The sequence below is a fragment of the Alligator mississippiensis genome, chromosome 13, assembly GCF_030867095.1.
Source record: "Alligator mississippiensis isolate rAllMis1 chromosome 13, rAllMis1, whole genome shotgun sequence".
Lineage (NCBI taxonomy): Eukaryota > Metazoa > Chordata > Crocodylia > Alligatoridae > Alligator > Alligator mississippiensis.
In genome coordinates, this window is record NC_081836.1 from 13,360,954 (window position 1) to 13,382,500 (window position 21,547).

The 21,547-nt window shown below is 44.1% G+C and overlaps 1 protein-coding gene across 2 annotated transcripts in view; it reads left to right on the forward strand.

The window, feature by feature from the left end:
• Positions 1–575: 575 nt before the first annotated feature.
• PRKCZ (protein kinase C zeta) overlaps positions 576–21,547 on the forward strand; it is a 214,881-nt gene continuing 193,909 nt past the window's right edge. The window contains exons 1-3 of one of the 2 annotated variants that reach the window (XM_006265119.4): positions 576–664; positions 2,139–2,342; positions 20,394–20,515. In XM_006265119.4, the coding sequence (XP_006265181.1) occupies positions 2,272–2,342; positions 20,394–20,515 (193 nt within the window). In that variant the 5' untranslated portion in view covers positions 576–664; positions 2,139–2,271. Of the gene's footprint in view, positions 665–842; positions 864–2,138; positions 2,343–20,393; positions 20,516–21,547 lie in introns of those variants that run through there. The other variant, XM_059716597.1, reaches the window with a different exon arrangement.

Consider the following 21,547-nt stretch of genomic DNA (forward strand, 5'->3'; position numbering starts at 1 on the left):
AGACGCCTCCTGTTGCCACAGCGATTCCGTGGGCCATAATCTGTGGCCCAAGAGGTGATGACACAAATAACACCCTGTTTTCTATCACGGGACACACTGAAGTGCTTCAGAAACTGGACTTCACTTCGCTCCCAACTCCAAGCATGCGCTCCAGACAGGGAACCGAAGTGATGTGCCTGCAGCAAAGCCATGCAGAGCTGAAAGCAGAAGCCAGGAGTCCCCAGACACCAAGGCTGCCCTCTTTTTGAGATCCTTGCCCCCAAAACCCTCCTAGAGCTGCGAGCAGGAGCCCCAGGGCCCAGCAGGCCCACGGCCCTGAGGCCATCCAGCCCCGGTTACTAAGTAGATTAGCTACGTTCCCCCATCCCCTTTTCCTATTGGCTGCAGGTGTTCGCTTGCCTCCTCCTTTTTTTTCATTGGTTGCATGGCCCCTGCCGGCCAGGTAACGGATGCGGGCTTTTGATTGGTCAGACGCGGGCGGGATCCCTCTTGGGATTGGCTCCAGGTGGGCCGGCGCTTGCTATTGGCCGGCAGGTAGCGTGGGAGGCGCTCTATTGGCTGTTGTGGGCGCTAACCTGCTGGGTCCGCCATGTTTGGAGTAGTGGCGCCGGTGCCGCCGCAGTCGCGGAGCGGGGGGCGCTGAGCCGAGCCGAGCCAAGCCGAGGTGGGAGCGGGGCGGCGCGGGGCTGCGCGGGGCAGCGGGGCTCGGCCGCCGCTGTCTCAGCCGGCCGGGCCGGGGTTGCGGGGGTCGCCCCCAACTTCCTCACGGGACTTCGGGCAACTTCCAACGCGGGGCGGGGCGGGGCGGGGCGGGGTGCGGGGCGGGCTTGCCCGGGAAGGGCCGGGAGCCGCCGCCGCAGCAGGTAGGCGGGCAGGGGCGAGAACAACTGCAGCCCCTTCCTGGATACAGGGACCCCCCCTCCCCCCCCCCCCGAAAAACAAACACCCCCGCGCTGCCCCGAAACCTTCCGTGGGCAGAAGGGCTAGGGGCCAGAATAAACCACGTGGCCCAGACTCCGGTGGGAAACAGCAGCCCCCTGTGAGACTCCAAATACACCCCTGTAACTGCCACCGCTCCCAGGGGTAGGAGCCAACTGGGGTAACGGGGTCTTCCCCAATCTGGGTGGGGCTGGTCCTGCTGGGGGTGTGAGTGTTTGGGGGGGTGGACGAGCTGTGACCTCCCGGGGTCCCTCCCACGCTCCGTGTCTGTCGTTCTGGGAAGTGTCCATCTACGTGTCCATCCCCGAGCTGCCCCAGCGTGCCTCCGATTTACCTCCCTCCCTCGCTGCAGGTGGAACTAGCCTTGGTTTCCGATACAGCAGTGTTTTTCATGTGTGCAAGCTGCTTTGGACGTGGAAAAGTGAAATGTTGTGTGACTAAGAAGAGAAAACCTAGGAAAGAGACTTGTAAATAAGGGGATCTGATCCTTGCCATTAGTCTTTTAAGAAAAGATTGTCTTTGCAGTGTGTTTTATTTGTGATTAAAGGGCTGAAAGTTTAATTAGGAAATGGTTAAAAAAAAAACCCCCAAAACGCCCTTGTCAGACACGGCTTTGTTTTGTCCATGCAGTTGCTGGATGAATGTTTTAATTGGTGGAAACAGGAATCTTTTGAGGCCTGATCTTCTGGAAACCAGAATAATCGTGTAAAATAAAATGTAACTAGCCTGATTAAGTTTTACTACCAGTAACTTATTTCATAGTCATTCCTCTGCGGGACAAAGGGCCCTATGGATGTAAACAGTCCAACTGCTTTCTCAGGTGTATTGTTTAAAGCAGCGGCTCCCAATTTTTTTTTACTGCGACCTTAAACCCAGGTCATGACCCCTGCTCTCACCGCCAACTCACTTGTGCCCGACGGCGCCAGTAGAGCCCAGGCCGGGCCAAGATTGTGGGGGGGTAGCGGTGGTGAGAGCCGTATGGACCATGTACCGAGAGAGCCCTGCAGGCAGGAGGGGCAGAGCAAGGCGTGGACCCTCTATGACCCTGGTTTACGTCTTGCCCTGAGGTTGGGAGCCACTGGTTTAAAGTGACTGGGGTTTCCAGGATTTGGCTCTGCACATGTAAATTTATGTTGTATTTCAACAATTCTTTGTGTGTGTATGTGCATTTATATGCTGCTTTTCTTTTCTGTGTGCAGATGGACAGGGTATCAGCTGGAAATTATACCTGCTCATTAGAATTCAGCACAAGATCAGTTGTCTTTTTTGAATGATTTGAAAGATTCTTCCATACACTGGCAAAATATTTTTATTTAGACTGCTATCAGTATCATGCCTAGCAGAATGGGATCAAAAATGAATCTGAACAGAGACTTCATCAGAGTAAAAACACATTATAATGGGTAAGTTGAACAGTTTTTCAGCACTACATCGCATGTGGTTTCAGTTTGCACTAACAGAATGCACTGTAGTCTTACTTGATTATAGAGTTGTAGAAATCTATGATACTACAGGTACTAACAAATCATTCCAGGTACAAAGTTTGTAGACTTTCTTGGGTGTTAAAATAAACTTAAATCAGTTGCTACTTTATTGTTTATGGTGGAGTTCTACTTCCATTTAGGCATCTAAATGGCAGTTTTCCAGCTACATAAATAATGTTTTTCACATGCAGTTCATAATTGTGTTTTCTTTTACAGTGAGTGTTTGTAGTTCTAGACTGAGAGTTGCAGTAGGTTATACTGGCCAGATGTGCTTTTTCCAGGACTTATGAATTATATCACAAGGGGCTTTCTTATGTTTTAGCCCTCATAGCTGAGTGGTAGGGGCATTTACTCCAGCTTCTTGAGACTCGTGTTCTAGACCCCATTTGCCCAGAGAAGGTTTGATCCTCCACCTTTCTTACTGCCCAGTTATACTGCTGTAACCACTATGCCACTAGGCTCTTTAATGTTCCTTTAAAAGCTGAGCCACTGCCCCTTGCTTTTAATAGTCATGAAGTAAAATGGATGGAGAGCAGTTTTATGTTGTGGGGAGGTTTCTGCCCCATTGGGAGCAAGGTGCTTCCTTCCTTGTGTCAGTAATCTGAAAGCTGAAATGCACACAAGTTTGCTTTCTTCCTCCTGGCCCCACACACATCCCCGTTGGCTGCCCAGAGGGCTAGCTTCAGAGGTATTCTAGAGAAGACACTCAGTATTATGTGCCCTTAACAGTCCAGGCACTGTGCTGGGAAGTCGGAGAGATGCAGATTCAAACCCTTGAGCTGAAACACAAAAGGGCCACCCTCCTCTTCCTTGCTTTTTCTGGGATTTATTCTCGTGTAGGCATGTGTACCCAGGAAGCATGTAGCCTACTGTGCATGTTCATTCTGCTTGTGTATCTATACTGCAGGGAAAATAAAATTGAAAAATGTGTATAAGTGGCAAAACTGTTACCTGTGTGACTGGAAAACTATTATTTAGATGCACCAAGGGAAGTGAAATGCTGTCCCTGGTCTCTAAAAACTAGTGAGAGAGAAGTTTCTGGTTTGTTCTTTTTTACTTGCTGCTGCTTGGTTTTGTTTCAAAACTGATTCAGAATGGTGTGTGTTTAGAAACAGATGTACTATATCTAGGTGTATTTGCTGATCCAGTTCAACCCTTTCTGAGAATGTAGTCTGAACTTGGGTGCATCTTTGGGAGAGATTGTCTCAGTGTTTGCACAACACCCACAAAAGGGCAGCAATTCTAAGCAGTGCTTTGGGTGCATCCTAGCTGTGGTTATATATGCATACTTTGAGGTGGTTTTTTTTGTGGTTAAATTTGTAAACCAGGCAATCGGCAGATTGAAACTGAGATTCTTATTTAGGTCTTGGGGGGGGGGAAAAACTGGTATGTAATGTCTTTCAGAATTGCTTAGGTTTTTGAGGGAAATGAGAGAGTCTGAATTTTAACACCAATTGTCAGTAATTTGGGATAAATCTAAGTACAGATCTATAATGCTTTCCTTAAAGCTTATCTTAAATTTTTGTTTAAAAATCTAATTACTTTCTAATCTGGCCTTGGAGATTGGCTGTGGCTAGAAATATGACAGTAGGGTAGAGTGGACCAGTGTGACAGAATACTCTGTCAGATAATTTGCTTGTTCATATATTCAGGTCATACTGAACCCAAGATTTGGGATTAGGAATGAATTTTTCTGAGATCTGTGTCAGGGTTTTTTGTGCTAATTTTTGCATTATGTAGCATGGCATATAGTTTGTGGCAAGATCATTTGGCTGTATTTTATCTAATCAGTTCATTGCAATCACAGGAAACCCATGCATGTCTCTTCTGTTCACTGGCAGTGGCACACATTTTAATTTTTTGGGAACTGAATTATTTGGCTTAACTGAAGTCTTTCCTCTTGAGGGAGTGCTTGGGTGAAGGTCATGGCTATGCAATATAGTAGGTTAGACTAAGCATAACAAGAAGGGTTTCTACAAGTGTGTCAGCAACAAGAGGAAGATCAGGGAAAGTATTGGTCCTTTACTAAATGGGAGAGGCAACCTAGTGGAATGATGTGGAAAAGGCTGAAGTCGGCTCCAAGACTATTGTACCTGGCAGCACAGTTTGGGGAGGAGGTGAGCAGTTGAGAGGGGCAAAAGGACAGGTTGAGGACTGTTTAGAAAAGTTGGACGTGTACAGGCCCACAGGGCTGGACAGGATGTGTGCAAGGGTGCTAAAGGAGTTGGCTGATGAGATATGCAGAGCCACTGGCTGTCACTTTTTGAAAACTCATAGCAATCGGAAGAGGTCCTGGACAATTGTGAAGGGCAAATATCCTGGCCATCTTTAAGAAAGGGAAGGAGGATCTGGGGAACTACTGACCAGTCGGCCTCATTTCAGTCCCTGGAAAAATCATGGAGCAGGTCCTCAAGGAGTCCACCTTTTTCAAGTGCTTCAAAATGATTTAGGAACTGTCAGTATGGTTTCACCAAGGGCAAGTCATGCCTGAGCAACCTGATTGCTTTCTCTGATAGGATGACTTGTGGACGTGGAAAGAGCAGTGGATATGATATATACTCAGACTTTAGCAAGACTTGATACAATCTCCCACAGTATTCTTGCAAGCAACCTAAGGAAGTATGGGTTGGATGAATGGTCTGCAAGAAAGGTAGAAAACCGGCTAGATCATCCGGTTCAGAGGATAGTAGTCAATAGCTTGATGTCTAGCTGGTAGCTTATCTCGAGTAGAGTGCCCAAGCAGTTGGTCTTGGGGCAGGTTTTGTTCAGTGTCTTCACTGACTATCTGGAAGATGGGATGGAGTGCACCCTTAGCAAGTTTGCAGGTGACACCAACTTGAGGGGAGTAGTTGATAAACTGAGGGTAGGGCTAGGATTCAGAGACCTCAACACGTTGGAGGACTGAACCGAAAGAAATCTCATGAGATTCAATAAGGAGAAGTGGAAAGTCCTGCACTTGGAATAGAACAATTCCATGCATGGGTACAGGATGGCTAAGCAGCAACTCTTCAGAAAAGGACCTGGGGTTTACAGTGAACACTAAGCTGAATATGAGCCAACAGTGTGCCCTTGTTGCCAAGAAGGCTAATGGCCTACTGGGCTGTATTAGAAGCATTGCCAGCAGATTGCAGGAAGTGATTATCCCCTTCTATTCAGCACTGGTGAGGCCACATCTGGAGTCCTGTGTCCAGTTTTGCACCCCCTCCCGCCCACTACAGAGAGGATGTGGACAAATTGGTGAGATTCTAGAGGAGGGCAATGAAAATGGTCAAGGGGCTGGAGCACATGCCTTCTGAGGAGAGGGTGAGGGAACTGGGTTTATTTAGTTTGTAGGAGGGAAGACTGAGTAGGGATTTAATAGCAGCCTTCAGCTACCTGAAGGGGGTTCCAGAGAGGATGTAGCTAGACTGTTCTCAGTTGGGGCAGCTGACAGAACGAGGAGCAATGGTCTCAAGTTGCAGCAAGGGAAGTTTAGGTTAGATACAGGTTTCCCTTGCTTTATGCTGTACATGCATTCCTGGAAAACAGTGCATAACTGGAATTCTCATAAAGAGAACCCACTTTATAATGTAACAAATAAGGATACATTCTAAGACCTCAGCTGTACTGACCTTCAGGCCCGTTTCTACCACTTTTACAAGACCATTTTTGTACTTGCCAGCAGCTGACATGACAGTGCCCTGGGCTTGTATGCACTAATGGGGATGGCAACTACAGAAACGTGTTGCAGATGATGAGTGAGGAACACAGTTCCACACAGGGACTGTATTTTGGTGCGTGTCACACCCACAATGCACCACACAAAGCAGCTGACTGAGCTTCCACCACACTGATTGCATAAGAGTGAATTTACCTTGCATATAATTAATTTTGGTGTGAAAAAGTGTCATTGCATAAGAGCGAATTTACACATACAGAACCTGCATAAAATGGGGGAAACCTGTATTGGGAAAAGCTTTCTCTTTAAGATCCAGCTAGATAGAGCCCTGGCTAGGATGATATAGTTGGGGATGGTCCTGTTTTGAGCAGGAGGTTGGGTTAGATAAACTCCCGATGTCCCTTCCAACCCCTAATTTTCTGTGATTCTATGATATGATTCTAAGTGACGTAAGGGTCCCCTCCTAGAATTTTTGTAAAACAGTTCTTCTGTAGCTTGTGGGAAATACTGAAACATTGCATAGTTGTTAACAAATTCCTGTTAGTTCCAGAAAAAAATATAAATATTGAGTTTAACAGTAATTGACAATGACTCTTTAGTAGAGATGCACCGGTACATGGGTCCATATCGTATTGTCACCAATGAAAGGAAAATTGACGTTATCAGCAGTCAGCTTTTTTGCCTGATGTGGCCGATTAATGTTACTGATAAATGCCGTGCGCGTGTGTCCAGCCTCAGCACGCATGCAGCCAGGAATGCGGTTCAAGAGCTTGGTGAACAGCATCTGCTTGTTAAATCTGTTGGGACCAGGGAAGGGATTTGGGGGTGCAGATTGAGATCCTGCAGTGAGGGAGTGGAACAAAGGGTTGGCTGCTGTGTTATGGCATGATCCCCCCACTTGGACCCCCATCTGTCTGCCCGGGCAAGAGGCTTCTGGTGCTGGCAGTGATATGCAGAGTTAAAGCTGAGGGGCTGGGCAGACCTGGGAGGGAGGCAGCTGGCTCCATGTGCCCTGTCCTGCTCCCATGCTAGTCCACAGGTTGTGAACCACTGGGTTGCAGCCATCCCAAAACTTGCCACAGGCCTCACTTCTTTCTCTCCCCCCCTGCCCCTTGAGTCCCCAACAGACTTGCCATCTAGACGCTGCTCTCCAAGCTGCTGGGCTTGCCTGTTGGCAATTGGATTGGTATCAACCAATATGGTTTGTTAATAATCAGCCAGCAGTATTGACCAAAAAAATCTTTATTGATGCACCCCTACTTAGGTGAATTTTTAAATGATAGAGCAACTATAAACACAAAACTAGGAGTGCATCGATTTAAAGATTTTCTTGGCCGCTACTGATAGCTGATGATTAACCAAATGTATCAGCTGATGCTGATCTGTTATTTAGTAGAAGTGCACAGCATTTTAAAGTACTAACTTAAATCCAAAACAAACAAAAAATGGTTTATAACGTACACAGTTGCCTCCTGACTGCTCTGGCCCTCAATGAGGAAGATGGTGACCACCTTTATTCCCATGCACATCGCCTCTGTGCCCACAGCTCCTGCCCTGCTACTCTTGTAGCCCGCGCTGCCATCCTGGGTGGATGGGGTGGACCCTTGCACTGACACTGGTGCTTATAGTTACCCAGATCATCCTTTAAATTAAAGTTAAATTACAGGCAGTAAAAGAAGTGGAAGGATCAAGCACTTGCTTCACCTCATTTTCATGCTGATGTTCCTAACAGAGTTAAGTTTAATATTAAATTAAAAGATTAAATTTAATTTAACATTAATTTAAAGGATGATCTGGGTAAGTATAGGTCAGTTAGCCTCTATCCTTGGCAAACCTTTGAAAAAATTAAGGATCACATTTGTGGGAGTCTAGTAGGGAAAAATAATGTTGAAGGGCAACTAGCATGGCTTCATAGTGGGTAGATCCTGGCTGACTAGCCTTGTTTCTTTTTACGACCAGGTCACAAAATGCATAGATGCAGGAGTTGAGGTAGATGTCATCTACTTGGACTTTAAGAAGACCTTTGATACAGTGTCGCATCTCATTCTTATAAATAAATTAAGCGGCTGTAACATACATTATTACATGGTCAGGTGGGTGTAAAATTGGCTTATGCGATGCACCCAGAGAGGGGTGGTGGCCATTTGTTTTCAACCTGGAAAAATGTGGGCAGTGGAGTTCCCCAAGGTTCGGTCATTGGACCAGTGCTGTTCAATATCTTAATCAGTGACTTGGATGAGGGCGTAGAAAGCATTCTGTCCAAATTTGCGGACGACACCAAATTATGGGGCACAGTGAACACACGAGGGCAGGGAGCAGATTCAGGTGGATTTGGACAGATTGGGAAAATGAGCAAAACAGAATAGGATAGGGTTTAACAAAGGTAAGTACAAAGTGCTATATCTAGGGAGAAGGAATTGCCAACATACCTACAGACTGGTAGGTGACTTTCTAAGCAGCCAGCAGCAGAAAGGGATCTCTGAGTCACAGTTGACTCCAAAATGAACATGAGTCTTCAGTGTAACGAAGTAATAAGTAAAGCCAACCTCACTTTCATGTGTTAGAAGGTGCATCATGAACAGGTCTCGGGATGTGATACTTCCCCTCTATACAGCATTGGTAAGGCCGCAGCTGGAGTACTGTGTCCAGTTCTGGGCACTTCACTTCAAGAGGGATGTAGATAACCTTGTGAGGGTCCAGAGGAGGGCTACTAGTATGGTTAAGGGTGTGCAGGTAAGATCCGATGAAGAGAGATGGAGGGACCTGAATCTCTTCAGCTCCAGCAAAACAAAAGGCTGAGAGGGGATCTTGTGGCTGTCTACAAACACATTCGGGTGGGGTGGGGGACAGCAAGGAATAGGAGATGCTCTGTTTACCAGAGCACCCCTCAGGGTTACTAGGAGCAACAGCCACAAACTGGTGGAGAACAGATTTAGATTAGATGTTAAGAAAAATTTCTTTATGGTGAGGGTTGCCAAAATCTGGAATGGGCTTCCAAGGGAGGTGGTGCTCTCCCCTTACCTTAGAGGTCTTTAAGAGGAGACAAGACAAGCACCTAGCTGGGGTCATCTAACCCCAGCGCTCTTTCCTGCCCAGGTCAGGAGGTTGGACTCGATGATTTATCTTCAAGAAGGAGAGGAAGGAGGACCTGGGTAATTATAGGTCAGTTAGCCTCACCTCTATTCTCAGCAAGACCTTAGAAAAAAAATCATAAAGGATCACCTTTGCAGGGGGCCAGTGGGTAACACAACACAATGTTAAGGGGCAACCAGCATGGGTTTATAGCAGGCAGATTCTGCCTAACTATCCTGGTCTCTTTTTATGACCAGGTCACAAAGTGCTTAGATGCAGGGGAGGAAGTAGATATTATTTACCTGGAGTTTAAAAAGGCTTTTGACACAGTGTCGCACCCAATCCTTATGAGCAAACTGAGTAGCTGTGAGGTAGATTTTTTTCACAGTAAGGTGGGTGAAAAACTGGCTTATGGGACACACCCAGAGAGTGATGGTGGCTGGGTCGGTTTCTCCCTGGAGGGATGTGGGCAGTGGTGTCCCCCAAGGCTCTGTCCTTGGACCAGTGCTGCTTAATATCTTCATCAGCGATTTGGATGAAGATGTTGAAAGTACCTTGCCCATATTCACAGATGACACTAAGCTATGGGGCAGTAAACACACTGGAGGGCAGGGGGCGAATTCAGGCAGATTTGGACAGACTGGGGAAATGGGCAGATCAGAACAGGATGCAATTCAACAAGGATAAATGCAAGGTGTTGCACCTGGGGAGAGAGAATCTCCAACACGCCTATAGACTGGGGGGGTACCATTCTGAGCACCACAACAGTAGAAAGAGATCTCAGAGTCGTGGCTGACGCAAAAATGAACATGAGTCGCCAGTATGACAAGGTAATGAGCAAGGTTAACCGCACTCTTTCTTGCATCAGCAGGAGTATCATGAGCAGGTCTAGGGAAGTGATAATTCCCCTCTGTGGCATTGGTGAGGCCACAGATGGAGTACTGCATCCAGTTTTGGGTGCAGCACTTCAAGAGGGACGTGGATAACCTTGAGAAGGTTCAGAGGAGGGCTACGTGTATGGTTGAGGGCCTGCAGGTAAGACCCTATGAAGGCAGACTGAGGGATCTGAATCTCTTTAGCCTCTGCAAGAGAAGGCTGAGAGGCGATCTTGTGACTACCTACAAACTCATCGGGGGGGCCAGCAGGGAATAGCGGACACTGTTTACCAGGGTGCCCCTTAGGGTTACCAGAAATAATGGCCACAAACTGAAGGAGAACAGATTTAGATTGGACATAAGGAAGAAATTGTTTATGGTAAGGGTTGCCAAAATATGGAATGGGCTTCCAAGGGAGGTGGTGCTTTCCTGTACCCTGGAGATATTCAGGAGGTGATTAGACTGGCATCTGGCTGGGGTTACCTAACCCCAGTGCTCTTTCCTGCCTGGAGCAGGGGGTCAGACCCAATGATCTACCAGATCCCTTCCGACTCTAGAAATCTATGAAATCTACTGAGGTCCCTTCCGACCTTAAAAATCTATGAAACTTTGCTGTTGTGTATTTCTTGCATTAGTGCTGTTAGAATTTCTTTCCAAATTTCAACAGCATCTGCAGTACAGCAACAGTCTTTCCGTAGTTTGTCCAAGGCTACGGAAATAGGTTTTAGTGTATTCAGCATATCTTGTACATTTGTTTTTAGTCAGATGTTGATTATCTAGTTGTGATGCTGCTATCATTTTTGTCACAGTTTTTTTTTTTCTCAGCTGACCATTGTACTGAGCCAATTCTTAACAAAGCAGTCGGTCACTGAATTCCATTGCGTGTCTTGGAGGAGAATTAGCTTGGATCCCCCCAGCTGTTTTCAGTGAAGTATTGTGCAATTTCAGCAGCACTTTCCTTTATTCATGGAGGATTTAAAGATGGGGTAGCGCTCATTTGGCACTCATGGGATAGTGTACATATGTCAGTTTTGCTTCATTGTCTAAATTTCTTCTCATCTTTGCTACATTTGCAAGATTCTGTGACAAGGCTACACACAAGACACTTGAATTTTTGCTTAGTTTATTATAGCTTTTACTGCTACTTCCTTTAAATATTCTGGAGTATGGACATTTCCTGATGTATCAGTTTTTTCTGAGAGAAACACTCCAGTCTTCTCTTGTCATACAAGCACATATTACTGGATGGTTGTGTATATTACACCATCCATCGAGACTTGGTGCTTTTCCCTTCAACTTTTTGCATTCTGTTACACTGTATGAGAAGGAAATGGATCTAGAAGCCTTCCAGCAGTATCTGTTCTTTGTGGACAGTAACCTGTTCGTAAAGATTGAGCCGTGTTCGTGAAATGTTCCTTTTCAGTGAGAAGAAAAGGAGAATTGGTTGCATAAATGAATGGTGCAGTCTTTTCATCTGTTTTGCTGGACTTTGCTGATCCTGAATATTACCTCATCCATAGCTTTACTTAATTTAATGAGGAAGGTCTCTTTTTAGATACCAGCTCACTGTCTTGAGATATGTTTAGTTGTAGTGGTGCCAGTAGATGATTCTAAAGTTGCAGACATTGCAGGTGACCAATGTTCATAATTTCTTATCTAAACTGGACCCTGAACAAAATTGTTAAAGTCACTCTCACTGAATATTACTCAATGTATTACTTAAATAGAGACAGATTGTAAATGAAAGATCCCTCCTGCGGGAGATGTCTTTTAATCCATGTTTAAATTACATAATTTTTTACCAAACCTAGTTCTTTAGGTAAAATGTTCAAAATCATAAAGGTTATATTTTTGTATTTAAACGCTTTTCTTTTTCAGTATAAAACAGCTTGGAAAAAACCCTTTTTAAAATTTTTTATTCTGAACAGGGTATTTTTACTTTGGGCTTGTATATTTGCTTACAGTGAGCAGGGTCCAGTTTAGACTTAAGAAAATATGAACATCCATCATCTGCCATGTCATGATGGTGTCTACTGGAGTGAAAGGTCAGGTTCTGACACCTGTAATGACTTTGCTGATCCTCCGCATCCAGTAGTATAGGCCCTGCATTCCTTGCAGGGTCAAGTCTTTAATACAGAGGTCGGCTACCCCCGGCATGTGTGCCGAGCATGGCGTGCGAGGCCATTTTGGTCGACATGCCACCACCAGCCCCAGCTCTTGGTAGCTGCTGCCAGCCACGGAGCCCAGGCTGCTCCTAGCAGGCAGCTGGGAGGCTGCAAGCTCTGCTTCAAGCAGCCCACGCTCTGTGGTTGGCAGCAGCTACCCAGAACTGGGGCTGGCTGCAGCCAGGAGGCTGCAAACAGCTGCTCTGGGCTCTGGCATCAGCTCCATCCCAGCAGGTGCATGTGTGCCTCAGAGTAGACAGTGGGGTGGGGGACTGAGGCAGTGCAACCCTGTCCTCTCCCCTGCTGCCGGCACAGAACTGATGACGGCTCCAGAGCCCAGTGCAGCTGTTTGTAGCCAGCCTGGGCTCTGGGCAGCTGCAACAGACACCAGGCAAGCTGCAAATAGCTGCACTGGCCTCCACCTCCCCAGCATCAGCACCATGCTGGTGGTGACTGCACACAGAGGGGATAGGGCCTGAGGCAGCACAACCCTCTTGCTCTCTGCTTTGAGATGTGCACACAGTCACCACCAGTATGGAGCTGATGCCAGGCAGGCTACAAACAGCTGTGCTGGGCTCCGGAGCCCAGCCATCAGCTCTGTGCCAGCAGCAGGGAAGAGGATGGGATTGCACTGCCTCAGGCCCCTCCCCCCATAGTCCACTCCGAGGCGCACATGCACTTGCTGGTACGGAGCTGATGCCAGAGCAGTTGTTTGCAGCCTCCTGGCTGCAGCCAGCCCTGCCTTGTGGTAGCTGCTGCCAACCACGAAGCTCAGGCTGTTTGCAGCAGGGCTTGCAGCTGAGCCTGCCTGACTCCCACCCGCCCAGTCCTAGCCCAGCCTTCTTCACCCCCCCCCCCCCCCCCCCCGATGAGGCTGGCGCTGCCCCTTGCCAGGAGCACTGCACCTTTATGGGCTTAGCTGCGTGGGGTGAGTGGTTGGGCTGATAGGCCTCAGCCCAGAGCCTGCCCCAGTCGGCTGCGCTGCAGCCCAGGGCCTGGCTCCCCGAGGAAGCGCAGGGGCTCTGGCAGGCCCAGAGCATCGTTGGGTCGGACTTTGTCCAGTGGCCCAGCAGCTCAGTTCTGCACCCGTGCGTCTGGTTCTGTGTTAGTGGGTGCACACATGTCTGGTTCTGGATGTGTGTGTCTGGTTCTCTTTGCTTTCCTTTTTCTTTCTCTTTTTTCTCCTTCCCTTTTTCTTTCTCTCTCTTCTTTCTCTCTTTTTTTTTCTCTCTCTCTCTCATTAATAAAAAAGGAATACACAACAACAAAGGCAACATTTATGATTATTAAATATACTAATATGCAGTGCATCCTGCCTTTCACCTCTACGTGCGCCCGCCCCCCCCCCCCCCCCCCCCCCATTTCATTTTTCTGGCATGCTGGCACTCCGGCACCTTTCACAGTAGACATTGTGGTTTTTTCAGCACTCCAGCCAAAAAACATTGCCTACCCCTGCCTTAATACATGAAATAGTGTGCCATATTTTTTAAAGCTTGATCTCAAAAATAAGATATTTCCCTCTTTAATTAGTCTCTAACTCCAGAGTTTTTAGTAGAGGCTCATTGACTTCTGATGTATTTTTATTTAAATAATGTTTGTGAAAATAAAAGGGCAAAACACTTTGCGATACAGTAAAAGCTGTTATCTAGCATCCCCCGGGAATGGGGGATGCCAGTTAATCAAATGTGCACCATCTGGTGTACCCCCCAGCATCAGTGTGCCGGGGGACAGGGAGGGGCGACCTGCTCAGGCTGCTTTGCCCTGGGCTGTGGGCCGAAGAAGTGGCAAAGAAAAACTCTGCTTGCAGCGGCAAAACCTGGAATCGGTACTTCCAGTTTTGCTTTTGCTGGTTAATAAGGTGCTGGTTAACACAGCTTTTGCTATGTATTATTATTGCTGTTTTATTATATTACTCTTGCTGGGTAACTTGCGAAATTTGATTAATCAGCAGCGATTAGTTCTGGTTAGCATGGTGTGTTTATAACACTTACCTCACAGCATTATTTGAGAGACTTAATGAGTGCTTATAAACTGTCTGGAAATCCTTGGATGGAAGGCTTAGAGGATATCAGTGCATAGTTTCAGATCAGTAGGGGTTTTTCTAAACTTAAGTAAATATCAATATGGGCTTCCTATTAAAAGGGTACCTCAGTTTTGGCCTAGCAGAATTGGTGAGCTGCTCTCTCTGTTCAAGGTGGGTGGAAATGCAGGCTGCTTTGAAACTGTCTTCAGATGTAAATATGCACGCTATGCAGAATGAATAAGTGACTACAGTTGCATGAACTACGCAGTTTGTAAAGTTCCTGAGGGGATGTAGAAGTTAAAACTGCATGAGAGCTACCTTGGTTCTAGAAAGGAACTTAACAGTGAACACATACAGAAATTAACATGAAGTGTTTGAGACCACTTGCTGGCAAAGACGAGACGGTCTGAAGAGGAGAAGGTAGTAATCTGTAAGGACTGCCTATTAAGAAATGAATCAAAACTTTTAAGTATTTAGTAACTACGATAATATGTGCTGTATTGCTAGAATTCACTGGAAAGAATATGAATATCATGAAGGTATTTAGCAGAAGCAACTGCAAAACTTTGTTTCTGCAACAACTTATTCAGTAATTTTCAATGAGTTATGCAGATAGTGTTTTGTAGGTGAAGGTGGAATTTTCTTTTAACTTGTTTATTTTTATTGTAGTACTCACACTTTCTAATGATCATACTGAATTGTTTACTGTTATTCTCAGTTGGAAAGGAGCAAAATACCCATCAATTTACAAAGTAGGGGCCCCAGAATTAATGATTTTTGTTTTGGTTTTGTTGATCAAACACAAAGGTCTGTATAAGCAACAGTTTATCTATTCTTGGTGCTAAACATAATATAATGAGTGCTTCAGTGTCTGCGTTGGATTCTTGCTTCTGCATAAACAGATGTGACAAACAGCAGTACAGCACTGATGTCAAACAGTAGAAGTAGTGTCAAGAATTATTTACTAGCTACCTGAATAATTTAAAGTGTTAGTTGATAGAACAGATACACCTTTCTGAAATTATGATTAAACAAATAGCCTGTTAGTACAAGACAAGGAAGCTGTAAGAAGCATGAATGTTCTAGTCCGTTTCCATGGAGCCATAGAAGCTTTGGTATTTCTTGGGTGTGACAGGTTCCTAGCATAGTGTAAATGACTATGTAAAGGAGACTGAAGTACAGGGCAGACTTGTGCAGTATTTCTCATGTGACTTCTTAAAATATTTTGCTTGTCTGGATTGCATATAATCTTTAGTATGTGACCTGCACTGCCCCTGTGGTTCTCTGCATGGGTCTGAGTCTCACCTGCTCCCGCCCAGGACAGCCTGTGCTGTACTGGCACCTGCTGGCCCCAGCTTTGGCCAGCATGTACAGCTTCTCAGCAGGGCTGTTCCTGGTGCAGCTGCAGCAATCTGTGTGCTGCTCAGCTCCTCTTCCTACGCCGCCTCCTGCCCCTGCTGCACCATTCTGGGCAGGGGGGAAGCTGCAGCCAGGTGACCTGTCCTTGTGTGCAGGGCTCCAGCTTCCAGCAGCCTTCCACTCACTCTGCCCTCCCGGCATGGTGAGCAGCTGCCTGCAGGTGGCTGTGTGTGTGGAAGGTAGCTGGGAGGTGGACCCCATGCACTGGGGCAGGAGCCACCCAGCTGCAGTTTCTCTCCCCACCTAGATTGGCACAGCAGGCATGGGAGCAGGAGGAGGAGAGGGGGCTGCCAGAGGTGGGGCTGTATCTGTACTGGGAGCAGCCCTGCTGGGAAGCTGTGCATGCTGGCTGGGGCCAGCAGGCGTGGACAGGAGCAGGGTGCAGGCTGCCCTGGGTAGGAGCAGGCAGGACTTGGCCTCAGGTGGGAGTGGGCAGGGCTTGGCCCCATGCGGAGCGCTGTGAGGTAGTCGTGGGCTGGATCCAATCAGTTGGGAGGCCAGATCAGGTCTGCTGGCTATATTTTGCCCACCCCTAGGCTAGGCCCTGATTAAGCTAACATAGTTGTTGGCAATAAATATGGGGTAAAAAATGTGTGTAATCAAGACGCTAATTATTTTGGGGGAAAAAATCCGTACACATTTTCATCAGAAATATGTGCCACTTGGCCAGGCTAACACAGTTGAAATGTACTAGTCTTTGATTCATTAATTTGTACTGAGGCACTGTATTCCATATCCCATCTCAGAAAATGTTCAGCATCTAATGCTTGATTCTGCTGTAGTACATGCATCAAGTTTCTGCTGAACTTTAGTGGGAATTCTGCAGCCTAAACCCGGGTTGCATTTTGCACTTAGCATGATTTACTTAACTGTAAAGTATCTTAAGATAACTAATGTAAATAGACACATTATATATGTTAGCAGTTTGTAGTCATGTTTAAACAAGAGGCATTAGTAACAGCTGAAGCTACACGTGTGGGAGAAATTCTGGATCCAAAATTTTCTTCAGTTTTGATTGTTCAGTATATAACGTTTAAGTAACGTTAACAAATTAGATTAAATTTTATTCTGAATCCTTAATTTGTATCTTCTTTAGAATGTTAATTTTGATGGGAAATCTGAGGGGGAAAAAAAAAAAGAGTACATCCAATGTCTCCTTCTACTAGAAGAATATCAGGGTTCTTGATTATTCTGAGGTATAATGTAGAAAATAAATGTGGATTTTTGTTAAGTTCGTCAGTCACCGTCGAGTTTTATGATGTTGTTGATTCTGCAATTTTATTCTACCAAAACTATGTTCTTGGTGCTTGCAGTAACAGTTTAAAATTTTGATTTTACTTTCAATATTTCCTTTGTTGTCCTTACATTTTTCTAGTAGTTTCTTTTCTTCACTAGCAGTTTGTAGTAGTTAATTCTTATTTGCTTGTTTGTAGAGGTTAAGAAAATATTTTGGAGAGAAGACATGAAGTATGCTTGTAGTATCTGTCTTTAGGAAGTCTAAGAATCTAATGTAGTTCTGAATAGTTTGACTCCTTTCACCAATTAATTGATTGCTTTCTGCTAGCTTCCACAGTCAGGAGAGGGTCAATCTCAAAACACATTTTCCTTGAGAACAATATTTCTAAATTACACCCCTTGTACTTCAACATACAGTTTGAAGATATAGTTAGAGTTCAACAAGTCTGTACCCCCTAACAGCTAATTGACTTGTGCACTTGTGTATATAGAAAATGGGGAAAACAAACACTTTGGGGATTAGAAAAAGAAAGCATACAGTTTGGACAGTGTAGGGAAAACCTTCAATTTAGGCCCATAAAACTTAAACTGAACTTCAGAAAAATAATCTAAAGGTGCACAACTCAAACTGTTGATGACCACTTACAGGTTGCATTTTCTGATGGAGAAATGTCTAGGTACACATGCAGTCTAGCAGACTAATGGAATTGGCAGGCCTTTGATATTACCCTGGCGAGCCACATGTTGTGCGCCCCTGCTGTAATACTTTCCCTTTACAGTGAGTTGAAATGATTTGATCTTGTGCAGCTAGCAAGAATAAAAAGTCCTTTAAAGCTTATTCTATTAAGAGCCATAGTGTTTTTCTTGAGACAGTTTTGAAAATAGGCATTATTCTTGCTTATACGGACACAACTTTATCTACTTACTATCATTAGGTGGGGGTATGTATCCCCCGTAGAGGTCATTCAGACCAAAACTTTAGCAAGACTCTGAAAGGGTTTGGATATTTATGTGGACAGTTAGAATATCTAGAATTCTTTAATTTTTAATGAACACTTTTAAAAGTGTTTATGACTTGAGCCAATCTTTTCTGGAGTTCAGTATGTGAGCTAATGGGGGAGGCAGATTATCCCACATCTGTCTGCTATCAGGCTTTTAAAACCTACCTTTTCTGAAGTAATCTAGCATTAGCTGTTGTCACAGGCAGTGTACTAGACTAGAATGACTATGGATCTGATCTAGTATGGTAATTTGTACATGGCTGTAATTAAAAAATAAAATAATGTAAAATATTTAGAAACAATGTATGTTGAGTTCTATCCCCCTTTCTCCAACCATTGTATATCTTGTCGTGTGCAAAATCTTGGTTTCGTTTATGATGATTTTATGTATAAAGCACAGCTTTAAGGTTAGGACTTAAACCTGCTTGATTTTTCAGTTGCACAAGATGGAAATTAATGTCTCTGTTACATTATTTAAGATCTTCTCAAATTATGAAGAGAGAATTCCCATGTTGAAAGATTATATAGCCTACTTTTTAAGACAGTGCATCAGTTCTGTTTTCAGATTAAAGTAATAATCTCAAATCTTTAATTTCAATATTTGTTTAAAATTTTCTTTGTGCAGAAATATAAAAAAAGAAATTCTACAACAATGTGTATCGGTACATGTGTACTTTTCTTGATATGGTCTCCAGAATTTTAACCCTTTGACTAAACAGTTGCGATGAAAAACTCGTGTTTGTAATAATATTTTGATTTCCAAGTTGAAATAATAAATGTATGGAATAGGTTAGACAGCTTATGTTTTCGAAAGTAATTTATGTACAGTGAACATAGAAAACCTAATTTAATTGAACTGTCTTGAGTTTCTTCTTTTCTTGTTGACTTCAGTATAGTATGTGAATAATTTACTTCTGTAGTAGGTATGTAATAACTGAGAAATGCAGTTTTATAATTATCCACTAGAGGGTCTGGAAAACACTCTTCTCAAAGTTCTTCTTGCATCTTTTTTTCCCCTTTGCTGTGCTTATTTTCATGTAATTTTTTTCCTTCAAAGAAGTAGTTCTTAACATTTTTATAAAACTCTCACAATTTATTTCAAATCCTCAAATGCCTGCACAGAACAGTCTGTAGTATTTTGACAAATAAGAGCTTTGTGCGACATGATGTAGTTTAATTGTAGAAGAAATTATGATTCCACAGATTTTTTATGTTAAATTTAAATTGTAGTACAGAAAATGCAGAATCAGAATAAGGTCATCTATATAATTGAAATTTATGAGTAATAATCCCTAATAAATTATCCATATAATTTCTTTAATCGTGTGGAGGTTGTGAGATGTTGAAAAAATTCTGAATAAATTCTAATATGCTTCAGTCTTTATTCCCCCTCCCTAAAGAAGAAATCCCTGTGGCTACTAGGCCTGCGCGAAGCGGCTGGTATTCACTTTCGATTTGGGCCGATTCGGGGAGCAGTGATTTTAATTTGATAGGGTTTTTTTGAATCACTGTCCCTAATCAGATTCAGCTGAATTAATTCGGCTGCTGCCGAATCCAACGCAGACACTGAAATACTCATTATACTATATTTAGCACCAAGAATAGACAGACTGTTGCTTTATACAGACCTTTGTGTTTTTGTCTTGGCTTTGTTGATCAAAATCAATTATCAGATAAATCAGACAGGCCCATTTCCACCAGCCCGGCAATGGCTGCCTCGCCTGCCCCAGGTCCTGGCATTTAAAAATTAACAAATAAATAAATAAATAAATAAAGGCCTGACTGAGTGGGTGATGCTGGGTGGGCGGTGGGGGGAGATCCCCGCTGCCCGCCATGGCTCCGGCCCTTTAAGAAAAAAATAACTGAGAAAACCCTGGACTCGCTGCTTCTGCTGGCAGCGGGTGCTGCCCGAATCATCAAAGCTCTCTGAATCTTTTCCGAAGATTCGAAGAGCTGTGAATTGATTCAGACCTTTTAATTGGTCCCCTGATTTCGATTCCGATTCGGAGAGTCGGCCACTGAATCACGCCAAATCTCCACCAAATTGAATCGCCACCCAAAACTTCGCACAGCCCTAATGGCTACTCTTAGTAGTAGTAAAATGCCATGTCTCTTTGAACACTGACAGTTTTTGTTGTTGTTGTTTTTTAATGAACTGAATGTATTCAGTAAAAAATATTGAAAATGTAAGATCATTGATGTAAAATAAAATATTGTTAAAATAGTGTGAGATGAAAAGATACCTAATTAAGTATCTAACTTTTTTTTTTTCTGGGACTGACACTTGCTCGAGTAAGCCCATTGCTTTAAGCAAACAATTGACTTCATTTTTATTCATAAAGACAAATGGAAGCATGCCATAAAAGCAAATAGGATTGCTTTTATGAATAAATGTTGCTTGTTTGAAGGTGGTTTTTGCAAGTTAAGGTTCATAAATGCAGGTATTGGAAGAAGTGGTACTCTATGACTTAATGAGATGCCACATTTTGTAATTTTAATATGCTACTTCATCTTTTTCCAGGGACATCCTAATAACAAATTTGGATGCATCAATGAACTACAGTGAACTCTGTGATGAAGTGAGGGAGATGTGTAGTTTACAGCAGGAGCAGCCAATTACCCTCAAGTGGATTGATGATGAAGGTATTAAAGACACTTAAGTTCTTTTGTTTATCTTTATTTTTTTCATATAATGTATGGTATGACTGATGTAAACAAGATGGGAGGCATTGATAAAATTTGGATACCTTAGGTTTCAGATAATCAGGTAATTTTTTTCATTTTGATTCATAGATATCAGGGGACATAACCCTGTTTCACATAAGAGGGAGCTTTAGATAAATGAGTCTCAAATTATCAAGGTTGCACTGTACTTGAATTCACTTTAATCCTTTTAAATAATGAACTTTTTCAGAGCGTAATTATCTGAAATTCTGTTAAACTAGATTGATCAGGAAGAGATTTGGTGCGAAGAAGAATGGCAAAATGATTCCTTTGCTAAACTGGCTGCTCTATTTTCTTATTTCTTTTTCAATGATGGGAGTAGTAAATGAAGCTACGAATGTAGGAGTCTAAAATTGTGGGTCTAAGAGATGTTTCTTACCACTATAAGGCAGGGGTTGGCAACCTGTACAGCTTGTGGGCAGGATTTGGTCCACAGCCCAGGACATGCGTGGCCAGTAAGTGGTAGGGCAAGCAGTATCTAGGTCAGCAGCATATTGATGGTAAACGAAGCAGTGTCCAGGTCAGAGGTGCAGTGGATAGGTTGTATGCAGTGGCCTGCCTTCAGAGTGAGCTGAACTAGTTTAGCTGGCTGCTCATAAAGGTTTCCAACCCCTGCTGTACTTTCTGTTAATAAAGCTGACAAAGCCTTGTAGCAGAAAAGGGTTTAATTTTGGTTTTGTGCTTAGAAAAATCAGTTTTCAGAATTATAAAAACTAAGAGGTTATTCAAGCCATAGTACTGCACTAAAAAATAGGTGTATTTTTGCATCTGTACGGACCCCTGACAGAGTCAGTTGCAGTGTCAGGCCTTAGAGCAGAGAGTGAAAGGAAACAGATCTTTGGGCAGGTTTAAATACTTCTGAAGAAAAGAGAGCATATGTTGCTCTTGAGCTTGACAAAGGGTAAACTGGCATGTTCAACTATGTACAGAAACTGAAATATTAACCAGTAG